Source organism: Acanthochromis polyacanthus, chromosome 15 (assembly GCF_021347895.1).
Source record: "Acanthochromis polyacanthus isolate Apoly-LR-REF ecotype Palm Island chromosome 15, KAUST_Apoly_ChrSc, whole genome shotgun sequence".
NCBI lineage: Eukaryota > Metazoa > Chordata > Actinopteri > Pomacentridae > Acanthochromis > Acanthochromis polyacanthus.
Genome location: NC_067127.1, coordinates 25,354,290 through 25,368,477, shown reverse-complemented (window position 1 = coordinate 25,368,477; position 14,188 = coordinate 25,354,290). Strand labels below are relative to the sequence as shown.

Sequence of the window (14,188 nt, the reverse complement as noted above, 5' to 3'; positions counted from 1 at the left end):
AGGTGAGGAAAGATGGATTCTTGATTTTATTTTCACTGAAACATTTTGACCAGATCCAGAGAACCATTAGCTACTTTGGTGTTTCCCAAATGCCCATCAGCACGGCATTTTTCATCATGAAAAAAGTGAAAAGTGCTGAAACAAGACAAGAATGTGAGAAGCTTGTCCACTTTGGGGACATAAGGATTGATTCTCTGTTCTTTGCAACGATGTGGTTCTGTTGGCTCCATCAGACCGTGACCTTCATCAGGCACTGGCTAGTTTCCAGCAGACTGTGAAGTGGATCGAGATGTCAGCACCTCCAAGTCCAACGCCAAAGTATTCTGCCAATACACTGTGAATTGCTCCCTCAGGGCTGGGAGTGACTTGTTGCTCCAAGACCTACGATTCAAGAGTCCCAGGATTTCGTTGACAGTAATCATAAAACTGGAGTGTGAGATCGACAGGTGGGCTGGCACAGTCAGCAGTAATTGTCCTCGACCATTGTAGTGTAGACTGGAAGGCAATGCACTGATTTACCTGCTGATCTGCTGCTGTATGCTCATGAGGTAAACAAGGTTTTCCAGGTACGACCATTGTACACTTATTGGAGATTACAAAGCTCATCTGGCCTGGATAGATCACAGGAAACACCAAGGAAGAAGTGGAAAAGGGTGCTGAAGACGTGGACATCTAGAAATCTTTACTTAGCCTGATGCCAACATGACCCGATTCTGGATAGAAACACTTCAAGAAGCTGTGAGATGAGCATCTTTAAAGTGGCAATAAAAACCTTCTGACATTATCCAGATATTCTGACTGCATGTAAACAAAGCTACAGACTGCCTCCTCACTGACTGTATTTACATGAACTTAAGTATCTAAGTTATAATCAAGTTTTTGAACCTGCACAGAGGTTTCATTCAAATGATGAACAGTTGTTCCCCCTAACTGGCTTCTCTGTACTATACTATTACCACTCTCATGGGGGTTGGAGTTGGTGCTCATATAGTTCAACTCTACCATAGATCTCCATCATGATGACCCTATTCCAATCATCTTCATCCTCTGCTCCCTCATCCAATGCAGTGGCAGTGTCAGCATGACTGCTAGTCAAAGTGGAAGACATGTTTAATATTTCCTGTCACCCCCCGTCTCCCATTACTGGCACTAAGATGGATAAACCAAATCCGCAGTGTGATGCTGGCATTTATTAGTGCTAAGCCCGCTATAAGCCAAAATGGCCTCGTTTTCAATATCCACAGTCAAATTAATTTAGGGTTAGTCTAGTAGGTACAGGAGTGTCATATAAATTGTTGGTTTGTGTTGTAAGCTTCACAGGCACATATGCAAATAGCTTGTACTAATCAATAACTGGGATACCAGTATTTATCATGTATGCAAGGAAATGAAAAAAATAATTTCCCAGCCAGTGCTCCATGTAAACACAATACAATGAACAGGAGGAAATTCAATACAAGACTCAAAACTGGGACACTGGTGTGAATGAAGACAAAATTATAGGGAAAAATGGCATCTTGTAGCACAATTCATATCAAGTCTAGAAGTTTAAAACCTTTCATTTGTATAAATTAGATATCTCGGAATCAATATATCACCAATAATGGACCAAATACTATGGAATTTGGTTTGCCTTCTGTGTAATCTGGCATTTTGAAAAATTCATTATTAGTCGAACTTTGAGTAACATTCATCCTGCTACAATAAGAAAACACACACATACAGTACACACAGGATGAAAGTCGGTGATTTAGGGCATTAGTCTGGCAAGGTTATTGGGCTTTGATCTGCATCAGCATTTATTTGGATACAGAGACAATAAGGCAGCAGAAAGCCCTTCATCCTGATTTAAATTCCTAATCCTCGCTACATCAGTGTAAACATGCAGCAGTATGATCAATATGCACATGTGCTTGTCGTACAAATCTGTTGCCTACTATTCTCCAGTATGCAGCAAACACGCTAAGTGCTAATTCTTTCCCACACACTCCAAACACGCTCAGGGTAATGCATATTTACCATATAGTATGTATGAATATTTGCCTACGTGCGAACACATAAACATCCTGGCACTTCAGTCTTTATACATAATAACAGTGAGAGGAGAGTGAATCTGCAGACACATCTTTATTTTCACTGCTGCAGTGGGAGTCTGGTAAATGCAGCATGGATGAGACCTGGCTGTTTTCTGACCTTTAATCTGTCTTCACTCTCCTCCATTTTTCTGATGCATCTTTCCTTTGATGTATATGTACGTAAGAGTGTGTACATTTATGTATGAAAACCTAATGTGCAACCTTATGCATCTATAGTGTATGTTGTTTCTGCTCGTGATACTCTAAATATGTAGTATTTGCTTATATTTACATGTGCAACACATTGCACTGCTTTTATGTGCCTGTCAAATTCAACATTCAAAAATAATAGTACTGAGGATTCTTGGTTCAACAACTACCATTTATCTAATGACAATGAAAAAATCTGATGCATTTAAAAAAAATAGGCACAAGGTTACTGTTGGAGGTCAGAGGATGATTACAGGGATAAAAGAGAGGAAAAACATGTTTTATACTTGCTGTCCAAACTTTTTCTCTAGTTGTTTTCTAGATTTCTAAAGAAAAATTGAACTATAAAAAGATTAGGATGTACACACGTGGACAAAATTGTTGGTACCCCTCAGTTAAAGAAGGAAAAACCCACAATTCTCAATGAAATCACTTGAAACTCACAAAAGTAACAATAAATAAAAATTTATTGAAAATTAAATAATCAAAAACAGCCATTACTTTTGAATTGTTGATTAACATAATTATTTAAAAAAACAAACTAATGAAACAGGCCTGGACAAAAATGATGGTACCTCTATAAAAGATTGAAAACTATTTGACCAGAGTGACATGATTAACTCAGGTGTGTCATTTAATTGACATCACAGGTGTTTCCAAACTCATAATCAGTCAGTCTGCCTATTTAAAGGGAGACAAGTAGTCACCCTGCTGTTTGGTGAAAAGGTGTGTACCACACTGAACATGGACAACAGAAAGCGAAGGAGAGAATTGTCCCAGGACATCCGAAAAAAAATGATAGACAAACATCTTAAAGGTAAAGGCTATAAGACCATCTCTAAACAGCTTGAAGTTCCTGTGACAACAGTGGCTCATATTATTCAGAAGTTCAAGACCCACGGGACAGTAGCCAACCTCCCTGGACGTGGCCGCAAGAGGAAAATTGATGACAAATTGAAGAGATGGATCGTTCGAATTGTATCCAAAGAGCCCAGAGCAACCTCCAAAGAAATTAAAGGTGAACTCCAAGGCCAAGGTACATCAGTGTCAGATCGCACCATTTGTCGTTGTTTGAGCCAAAGTGGACTTCATGGGAGACGACCAAGGAGGACACCACTGCTGAAAAAAACTCATAAAAAAGCCAGACTGGAATTTGCAAAAATGCATGTTGACAAGCCACAAAGCTTCTGGGAGAATGTCCTTTGGACAGATGAGACCAAACTGGAGCTTTTTGGTAAGGCACATCAACTCTATGTTCATAGACTCAAAAACCAAGCATACGAAGAAAAGAACACTGTCCCTACGGTGAAACATGGAGGAGGCTCAGTAATGTTTTGGGGCTGCTTTGCTGCATCTGGCACAGGGTGTCTTGAAAGTGTGCAAGGTACGATGAAATCTGAAGACTATCAAGGCGTTCTGGAGAGAAATGTGCTGCCTAGTGTCAGAAAGCTTGGTCTCAGTCGCAGGTCATGGGTCTTCCAACAGGACAACGATCCAAAACACACAGCCAAAAACACCCAAGAATGGCTGAGAGAAAAGCGTTGGACCATTCTAAAGTGGCCTTCTATGAGCCCAGATCTGAATCCCATTGAACATATGTGGAAGGAGCTGAAACATGCCATTTGGAGAAGACACCCATCAAACCTGAGACAACTGGAGCTGTTTGCTCATGAGGAGTGGGCCAAAATACCTGTTGACAGCTGCAGAACGCTCATTGACAAATACAGAAATTGTTTAATTGCAGTGATTGCCTCAAAAAGTTGTGCAACAAAATATTAAGTTATGGGTACCATCATTTTTGTCCAGCCCTATTTCATTAGTTTGTTTTTTTAAATAATTATGTTAATCAACAATTCAAAAGTGATGGCTGATTTTGATTATTTAATTTTCAATAAATTTTTATTTATTGTTACTTTTGTGAGTTTCAAGTGATTTCAGTGAGAATTGTGGGTTTTTCCTTCTTTAACTGAGGGGTACCAACAATTTTGTCCACGTGTGTATTCATACTCCCCAACCTTGAAAGAAACTTTCTGAAACTCCTAAAAACTAGACACAAACAGACATTGCTTTAGTCTCCCAGTGGTGTCAGATGTCAGTCCAAAAAGGCTGCTTACTAGTCTTCTACGTTCTTGTTCTGCGTGTGTCTGTAAAGGCGTGGCCAGGATGAATTAATCCAAATTCTAATAACAGACTCACTGTGCATGTTGGATAGCAAAACACACATTAAGAATGTATGTAGGGTGAGTCTGTGCAGGTTTTGGGAGATCGCTCAGCCCATTTCCTCAAAACTCTACTTGTTTATGCTGTTTTCCTCCAGTCCCTCTCCTCTGCCCTCTGTACATCTATGAAATACAGACACTAAGCCTCAGGATACACACTTTTTTGCCCCAGCTTAACTATTTTCAACTCATGCAGACAATCTTTTGCTCCAACTTGCACCACCCTAGGCAAATTTACACTTGTCTGCATTCACTGATGTTTGTGGACTGTCGGCTATTAACAGATCATCTAACTTTACATCACATGATAAAGTTAATATGGTGAAAATGCTAGCAAACAGTTAAAAAATTTTCACATCCTGCACAGCATAATTCCAATTCATTTGGATTTAGGTTTCAACATCTTATACTCAACAAATGTCAAGATTTCTATGTTTTGGTTAGCGCAAGATGCACTAAAATATACTGATAATAAAACAGACTGATAAGTTTTCTGCAGTTACAGCTTGGATCTTCTGAATGGTAGTTTCTCCCTCCCTTCCTCCGTCCATCCATCCATCCATCCATCCATCATCTATACACTGCTTAATCCTTATTAGGGTGGTGGGGGGGTTGGAGTCTATATGAGTTGACTTAAGGTGAAGACAGAGGACACCCCGGACAGGTCACCAGTCTATCACAGGACTACACATAGAGACAAACAATCACACTTGCATTCACACCTACGAACAATTTAGAATTACCAGTCAACCTCGGCATGTTTTTGGACTGTGGGAGGAAGCCACAGTACCCAGAGGAAACCTACACATGCACAGGGAGAACATGCAAACTCCAAGCAGAAAGATCTCAGGAAGGCCGGGACACGAACCGGGATCTTCTAGCTGCAAGGCGATTGTGGTAACCATGAGCCACTGTGCAGCCCTCAAGGAAGTCAATGATCTATAATTACCGGACATTTACTGAATATACAAGGGAATGTCATGGATTCAGCAGAAACACATTTGACACATGGAAAGAAGAGCTGAGGTCACACATGGCTCACAAAGAGTGGCACACACCTACAGGCTAGAATCAGCGCTATCATCTTCATATGGACGATGGAGACAGGGGTCAGACCACACAGTGTACTTGTCAGGTTGGCAGATGGAAAATAAATCTCAAGCAGGTTGCTATAAAGATCTCCCTTCTTGAAAGTTTTTTTTACCTTGTTAACATCGCCATATGGTTCTTTTATAACTTGGAAGACACATTATGAGCGAAATAAGAACTCAACACCCCAGCTGAGGTTTTCCATCCTGACATTGCTTTGTACTGATGACAATTTCTAAAACACAGATTCAGACTTTCAGGGTTTCATATGTAAGAAATCAAAGGAAATAATCCTGTCAGCTTATAGGCTGGGCTTTCTGTATTCTTTTTCTCATTCAGAATCAGTTTCCAGTTGAACATGTATGGCTGAATCACCCCAATACTACAACTTGCATAGCATAGAGTAGTTTTATAGTGTTTCAGCGGAATCAGAGGTGAGCTGGTGTGCTTCAGCTGCAGCAAGTGTGGAGGAGTGAGTGGAGGGAGAGCTGGGGATGCTAGATCTATGCATAAGAAAGAAGGCAAATGTACAGAATAACATTTAGGTCATTTTAAGGCAGGAAGGGATTATTTTCATGGTAAATATATAAGTTTGACACACAGCTTTTTTAGGAGTTTAATCAATGACTAAAGAGGGACAAAAAGCAGTAGTAGAGATACCTATGTCACTAAATAAAAGTTTTCTGCATTGGCATCCTCAATCATCAATACTCAGTCTGGTCACCAATCACCACAAGTCTAACTGTGGGTCACTGCATGCATTGCTGTGAGCATCAGCACACTCATCATGATTAAAAGGTCTGTGACTACAAAGCAGGTAAGGTAAAACAACAACGGTTGCAAAGCAGACGCAGTTAAGTTAAATGAGGCAAAACAAAGTGAAACTCAACCTCATTCGCTGTCACTTGGAGGAGATGAAAAGGCTGAGAATCACTGCAAAGCTGACTGCTACATCTTCCTCCTGGGTACCATGCAGCCTGGTCCAGAGATACATTTTATTACACACTGCGGCTGTAAACTTTAGCTTTGGTTGAGTAGCTCAGATTTCAACAGTAAAAGTACAAAAAGTTAGCCTAGCCACACTAGACCCAGCTCGACACAAGGGTCTAGGAACTCTCGACAGGGAGGGAGGCGGGCTAAAAGGTTGTCTTTCAAATCACTCTGCAGCAGTTGGGTAGGTATACAACCAATCAGCGCAACGAATAGACTGATGTAGTTCTTAGAGCGCCGGAAATCAGAGGATGAGGGAGTTCGGTGAAGCCTTATTTATACAGTCAATGGGTGAAGCTCAAGTATATTACAGACATGTTAACAGAAAGATTATTCAGAGTCGGTGCTAATGGAGCTCAACGACTGTTGTCGACCCTGGCAGAGAATTAAATTCGTTGCCGTGGGTTGTCTAGCGCGGCTAGGCTAGTTGTTTCCGGTTGTTTCTGTCAGAATCGTCGCACCTCTGTCGTCACTTAGTTACGCCCGCCTTCTGACTCTACACTTCATGGTGATTCGTCGGCCAGTTTTAGAAGCATCCAACCTCGAGGCTTACCGAGGGTAACTAGACCCACCCTGGCAGAGAATTAAATTCGTTGCCGTGGGTTGTCTAGCGCGGCTAGGCTAACAAAAAGTAAGATGTTCGTAAGTTTTTAGCATAAACTACACCCCAGTTCAGGTGAAAGAGGACATAGATTTAATGTTCATTTTCAGATGCAATTAGTACAAGTAGGGATGTTCCTAAAGACAAATTTCCATGCTGATGAAACATTTAAGATTTCAAAACTAAAAATTTCAAAATATAAGTTTAGACTAGTTGATTAGTCATAAAGTAAGAGGACATTTGTCATGCTCCAGTCTGGATTTCCAGTATCTTTATAGATTGAGCTGTATTAGAAAGTCTGTATTTAAACAATGCTCCGTGTAAACGGCCTCCAGTTTAACCTAAAACTTTTAGTCACATTACAGGTGGTTTTAGCTTAGTCACTGTCTGTGGTGTTGAAGAGTGCAGATTTTTTTTTGTTTTTTACAGGATTGGTCTGAGCTATTGATTTTTGGCAAATTTCTAAAGAAAAAAATTACAATTTTAAGCTTAGGCTTGCATATTTTTTCCAGCGTAACTGGAAGTCGCATGTGGTTAGTTGAAGAACAATCAGAAATCTGAAAATCAGATGGTTCTGTCTGCTTTTACAGTTTCTGGCTCTGACAATAGGAGCATTTTAGCAACTATTTTAAAGATAAAAGATCCATTAAAGATCCATTCAAACCTGCCAGCACTTTTTAGGGTTCCGAGGGTTAATTACTTCGTTGACTAATCACACAGCTGATTTTTAATGGAATATCTCCATAGAAGTACAGAGGCCCATTTCTAACAACCATCACTCCTGTGTTCTAATGCTACATTGTGCTAGTTAATCATACTGAAGGGCTAATTGATGATTAGAAAACCCTTGTGCAATTATGTTAGCACATGAATAAAAGTGTGAATTTTCATGGAAAACATGAAATTATCTGAATGGTAGTGTATGTGATTTAGTATATGTGATGTGATTATTTAGGGCTGCACAGTGGAGTAGTGGTTAGCACTTTCGCCTTGCAGCAAGAAGATCCCTGGTTCGAGTCCCGGCCTGAGCCCAGGATCTTTCTGCATGGAGTTTGCATGTTCTCCCTGTGCATGCGTGGGTTTTTCTCCGGGTACTCCAGCTTCCTCCCACTGTCCAAAAATATGCTGAGGTTTGATTGATTACTCTAAATTGTCCGTAGGTGTGAGTGTGATTGTTCGACTGTATATGTAGCCCTGCGACAGACTGGCGACCTGTCCAGGGTGTCCCCTGCCTTCGCCCGAGTCAGCTGGGATAGGCTCCAGCACCCCCACGACCCTAGTGAGGATAAAGCGGTGTATAGAGAATGGATGGATGTGATTATTTAGTGCAGCTCTCATGGTCAGATGAATTTGAGTAAAGGAGTAACTGCAACAAAGGTCAGAACAACTGTGAGACAGAATCTTGCTTGAATTTCACAATGTAAATATATAGAGATGCTGAAAGAGAAAAATCTGTTGAGTTTCCTTAATGCCGATAAGGAAGAGTTAATAAAAAGACTGCCAATGTGAGGGTGTGCATTACCTTGTCCTGGAGCCGGCTGTTGCTGGCTCTGCGGCTGACTGCCCACTGAGCTGCTGGCATACAGAGACAGAATGGAGTCCTTAGATAAAAGCTTCTTCTCCTCTGCCTTGGTAGTGGTAGTGGTGGAGGTAGAGGAGGAGACTGAGGAGGAGGTGGAGGGATCCACCTGTGCAGGTGCTGTACTGGATCTAGACTGTCAGACAGAAACAGAGAGGAGAGGATGAGAGAACTGTCATGAAATATGTATAGGTCCACCCAAACACATTCAGTGTTTTATGGGTTATATCTTACTGTACTTGCTCTTGTCAATTCATAACTGCATGTACCATGAAAAGTAGCATCTTAAAGTGTGACTGAAGCCTTTATTTACCAAACTAGAAGAGAGAATCAGGACATTTTGTGCCAATTTTATCACATTAGTAGATGTTTTCTAACCTGCTGCACCTTAATGGTCTCTGATACAAATTCAGCAGTTCCTTTTATGTTTTCTCTTATCTTGATAGATTCAGCATAGCATACACTTCCACAGCACTAATGTGATCAATCTGACACATTTGTTATCCTCATTATTCAACCCCAATATTTTTCTTAGTAATTAAAAAGTCCAATCACTTTTACTTTACACTTCTTTCAATCACCATCAAGCTGCCTTGACTCAAACTCGGGGCTCCCTGCAGGCATATTTTACATTAAAAGCCTTGCAGTGGCTTGAAAGGGCATGATTTCTAGTTTTTCTGGCAGGCTTTTCATGTGAAAAATCTGCACAAATTATTGAGGGCCACTGATGGTAATATAACAAAAAGGCCAAGAAGCAAGGACTACAGTTAAAGTTGTGAGAAAAACAAAAGAGATACTGTAGAAGGAAACAAGACCAACCTCGAATTCTATAATGTTTTATCTAAACACAAGCAACCATATAAGAACTTTTACTAAACAAAAAATAAACTTTTCCCAAATAAAGCAGCTAAATTATGAGGGAAATCAGAAACTATCATGCCAAAGGATGAGCAAACAAGACATTCTGTCCTTCTGGTACTTGGCAGATTTTGACACCTTCTTTGGCCAAGGCTGCTCATGTGGAGTTTCAAAAACATTCACTAGCTAAATCTGACATTTTCTTTCTCTTTTATTCCCTATTGTTTGATCTCAAGACTGCCCAGGTAACAAATAGTAGATACAGTTTAACTGGGAACATAGTCACTCATATTTATAGTTAACTGTATGTCAGGGTGAGACAAGAAGAGAGAAGAAAGGTTAAAAATGAAGGGGAAAAGAGCAAGAGGTGAATAAAGGACAGGAAAGGAGGAAAAAATGGAGGGGACAATAGAGGAGACGCATTGTCACTGTAAGTGAGACAGATGACATTAATTAGGTGGCTGCAAAGAGAGGTAGACATGAACTGTTGCAGACAGGACACACACACACACACACACACACACACACACACACACACACACACACACACACACACACACACACACACACACACACACACACACACACACACACACACACACACACACACACACACACACACACACACCTTATATTTAAAGAACCTTTCAGGCACACATCCATTACATGTAATGGATGGAGCTGACAAAAAAGTAGCACCTGCTTAAGAGCTCTGCACAGGTGTGTGTGAGAAGGGATGGGACAGACATCAGAGAGAGAAAGGGGGAGGCGACAGTCTGCTGGACTTCATGAATAAGATAAGGAGAGACAGTGTGATAAACAGCAGCTCCTGCAACCCACTCTCCAGTGAATAAACACACTGAATCCAGAGTCACAAGCACACTGCATCTACACACAAATTATACATTAATCACACACACACACACACACATACACACACAGCTTGGCGAGTGTGTTGTCCCCTGCTGCTTAGCAGGCAGTGCTGCTCCCCTCAGTCTCTCTCTGCTGACTCCCTTTGACTCGGGGAGAAAAGTAGAGAGGAGGGGAGGATGGTGAGAGATATTGTGAGGTTGGAAGGAGGGTAGGAGAGAGGACAGAAAAGCAAGACCAGGAAATGCAAGAAGAACAGGAGAGGAGAGGGGGAAAAAGTAAAAATAATGTAGGTTGGAAACGGTGCACAAGGAAAAGTAGGGAAGGAAATTTGAGAGAAAGAGTGATGGAAGGCAGAGAAATAAGGTAAGGAGAAAAACAGGCAGCTAAGGCAAGGATGAGCAAAAAGGAAAGGAGGTAGAGGCTCGATGGAGGGATGAACAGAGCTGAGGAGAAAAGATGGATGGCTGGTCATGCCAAAGACACAGATACACAATCAGAGTGCATTTTCTCTCAAGTGGAGCCAGTTAAGGTGAGTCAGGTGTTGATGGAGGCAGGATGGAGCTAGCTATTAATAGCTGCTGCAAAATAGTATGACACTTGCTCCTGTATAAAGGAGCGATGGAAGGTGAGGACATGCAGGCAGCAAACTGTCCTCACCCGATCTGCCTGATGTCAGTGAGCTATATAAGGTAACTCAATCAAAGCCTATTTGCTGCTAAGCTTGTTCGCAAAGTTAAAAAATACATTTAACAGACTTCAAATCCTCCGAGCTGTGGTAATCACCGGTGATTCTGCTTCCTTCTTTCAGAAGTGTTGTGGGGTGGATGGCGTGACTCAAGGCATCGTCTGCCGGCTCTGAACCGCTGTGATAAGACCATCATCCAGTAAGATTTGGAAAGGAGCAGCAACATGTGGAGCATGTGGGAAGTGAACCAATGAAAACTGGAGGTGGGGCAAGACTAATCCAGTTTGCACTAAGAAGTGATAACTAACTTTTTGCTGATGTGTACACTTTTAATTGCTACTGTACGACTTAAACTGTGATGTTTGCAACTTACAGTGTTAGTCTTAAATTCAGACCTTTGACTTTAATGTTGTATTTTAGAAGCACATTTCAATTGACAGAGCAGTAATTAGATTGGGGAACATGGTGACATTGCTACAATTACAATAAGACTCAAATGTCATAAACCAAAATTAAGACCTACTATATTTTAAATGTTAAGGCTCAACAACAAACATTCAAGTCAAACACACACATTTAAGTTGTCACTTTAAACAATCAGCGTGTAAAAGTCTTTATTTCTAAATTCTCAGTGTATAAGTGTCTTACAGTCCAGTGATCTGTATGTGACTTCATAAAAGCAGACCACTTTGTGATGCTGGCAGTGAAGCAGCAGAGGTGCTGTGAAGAACCAGACTCAAATCTGCCTTGTAAAATTCAGTGAGGATGGGATAGGGATAGGAGAAAAGCACAGGCTGAGTTCTGAGCAAAAACTGCAAGAACTAGCCTGGCTAACAGGCTAACAACAGTTGGATTAGGTTCATTTTGTCGTTATGTACTATACGAAACTATTACTTATTTAAACCGACAGTTCAGGAAAAAGTTTGTTACCTTGCTGACATGTTTCGACAGCCTCTGCTGTCTTCTTCAGAGCGTCATCCGACGTTTGCTGACGTGTCCTTTTTATCACGTGGTCGGTTTGACAGATCTGTCAGAGTCTGTCAAACCAACCACGCCTCCCACCGTCCCGTGGTCTCCGGAGGATGGTGTCCCAGGTGTGCGAGAGAATGTAGGCCCCCTCGTCCCGGTTCATAGTGTGGCCCGCCCGCTTCCTGATTTCGATGGCTTCCTTGATCCATCGTTTCAGTTTGTCTCCGAGGCTATAATCCTCCCCCCGTCCCAGTCCATAATGTGATTTTGTCTTCTGCAGTGATCTGTGATGGCTGATTTTTTATTTTCTTGTTCGGCTTTTTCTTTTGGTGATCTTGTGAGGCGTCCGGTTGTTTCCTTTTTCCATTCTGTTTGGTGTTCGTTTCTTCTTGTTTTGAATGACCTGCCTGTTTCACCAATGTATGTGTTGTTACATGATTTGCACGGTATTTCGTTGATGATATTGCATTTATTGTCCGGTTCTATTCTGTCTTTGGGATGGACTAACAGCTGCCGGAGTTTTGTATATGGTTTTACTGCTGTGTTGATGTTAAGTCTCCTCATAATGCATTGTATTGGTTCGGTTATCCCACGGATATATGGAATGGTGATTAAATCCTTATTTTTATTGTCCGATTTTTGTGTGTGTTTTGATTTTGCTACCTTTTGTTGTTATTATGAGGAGACATCAACACAGCAGTAAAACCAAAAAAAGGACACGTCAGCAAACGTCGGATGACGCTCTGAAGAAGACAGCAGAGGCTGTCAAAACATGTCAGCAAGGTAACAAACTTTTTCCTGAATTGTCGGTTTAAATAAGTAATAGTTTCGTATAGGCTAACAACAGCATTCTGGAAAATTATGAACCAGCAAAACCTAGTGCAACCAAACATAACTTATTTTAACATTAAGTGATGCGAGTTGAAGAAATTCTCTTAGTCTGAAATCAATCCAACTTGAATTTTTGCAAAAGTGACAGCTTCTGATACAAATTATACAAAAGAAACGAAAATTGATGTGCTAATGACAAAAGAAAAAGTAACAGATGTAGAGTTGTATCTTAAATGTATAATAAAGCCTTCCAACAAACTAACCAATTATCAGTGTTCATGCTCAAAATACTACCAACCACATGACACAGACAGACAGACAGACAGACAGACTTAATCATGAGGGTAAGTCAGGACAACAATAATCTAAACTAAAAAGATATATATGCGTGCCAAATTAGAGAAAAAAAATCTGAATGCTTGACCCCTACAGCATAACAGACTCCATGGCTTGGTATTACTGTCGGTGGCATTTTGCCGTGGTTTGAGTCTACTTGTCCACTTACAAGGAAGAGTCACTGCAAATCAATACAAAGAAGTTCTGAGTGATCAACTTCATGTTGTGATGAAACAATTGTGGCCTGTTGAAAGCTGGTCTCTTCCAGAACGATAATGTCCCCATCCACAGGGCTGAAGGGTCAATGGGTGGCTTGAAAATGATGTGAATCATATGCTGGGACCTTCACAGTCACTAGATCTCAACACAACAGAACATTTCTGGGAGATTTTGAAGCCATGTGTTAAGACAGCACTCTACACCGCCTTCATCAAAACACCTAATGAGAATACATGTTCTGGAAGAATGCTGTTTTATGCATCAAGTAGAGTTGAGAGACTTGGAGAATCAATGTCAAGGAGCAGTGAAGCTGTTCTTGCAGGATATAGTGGCCAAACACCATACATGGACACTTCATGTTGTTTTTTCCTTTAGTTTGCCACCCTTCTGTAGATTGACATTTTTTTATGCAAGCCATATTTAAATGCCCTTATGAAGACTGAAACAGGTTTGGTTTGCTGCAATCATTTCTCCTGTCCATACTGACCATTACAAGTCTATTCATAATGCACCTTGAAGCGATGGCAGAAAAAAACAACTATGCTTGCTCAGTGCCAAAATGGTTTCCAGAGCATAAGTGAAATTAAATTGAAGCTTTAGCTGCCAGAGTTAGACAGATGAAGAGCACATTAAGAGCACATCTTACAAAGTTAG

General features: G+C 40.9%; 1 protein-coding gene and 1 long non-coding RNA gene across 10 annotated transcripts in view; one reads left to right on the top strand and one right to left on the bottom strand.

Annotated features, from left to right (window-relative positions):
* smap1 (small ArfGAP 1) overlaps positions 1-14,188 on the bottom strand; it is a 156,165-nt gene that overhangs the window by 13,407 nt on the left and 128,570 nt on the right. For all 8 annotated transcript variants that reach the window (XM_051959653.1, XM_051959656.1, XM_051959654.1 and 5 more), the window contains one exon: positions 8,707-8,899. In XM_051959653.1, coding sequence (XP_051815613.1) covers positions 8,707-8,899 — 193 coding nt within the window. The remainder of the gene's footprint in view (positions 1-8,706; positions 8,900-14,188) is intronic.
* Positions 10,287-14,188, top strand: part of LOC127537427 (uncharacterized) — a 104,238-nt gene continuing 100,336 nt past the window's right edge. For both annotated transcript variants that reach the window (XR_007947049.1, XR_007947050.1), the window contains exons 1-2: positions 10,287-11,183; positions 11,303-11,442. This is a non-coding gene — a long non-coding RNA (uncharacterized LOC127537427). The remainder of the gene's footprint in view (positions 11,184-11,302; positions 11,443-14,188) is intronic.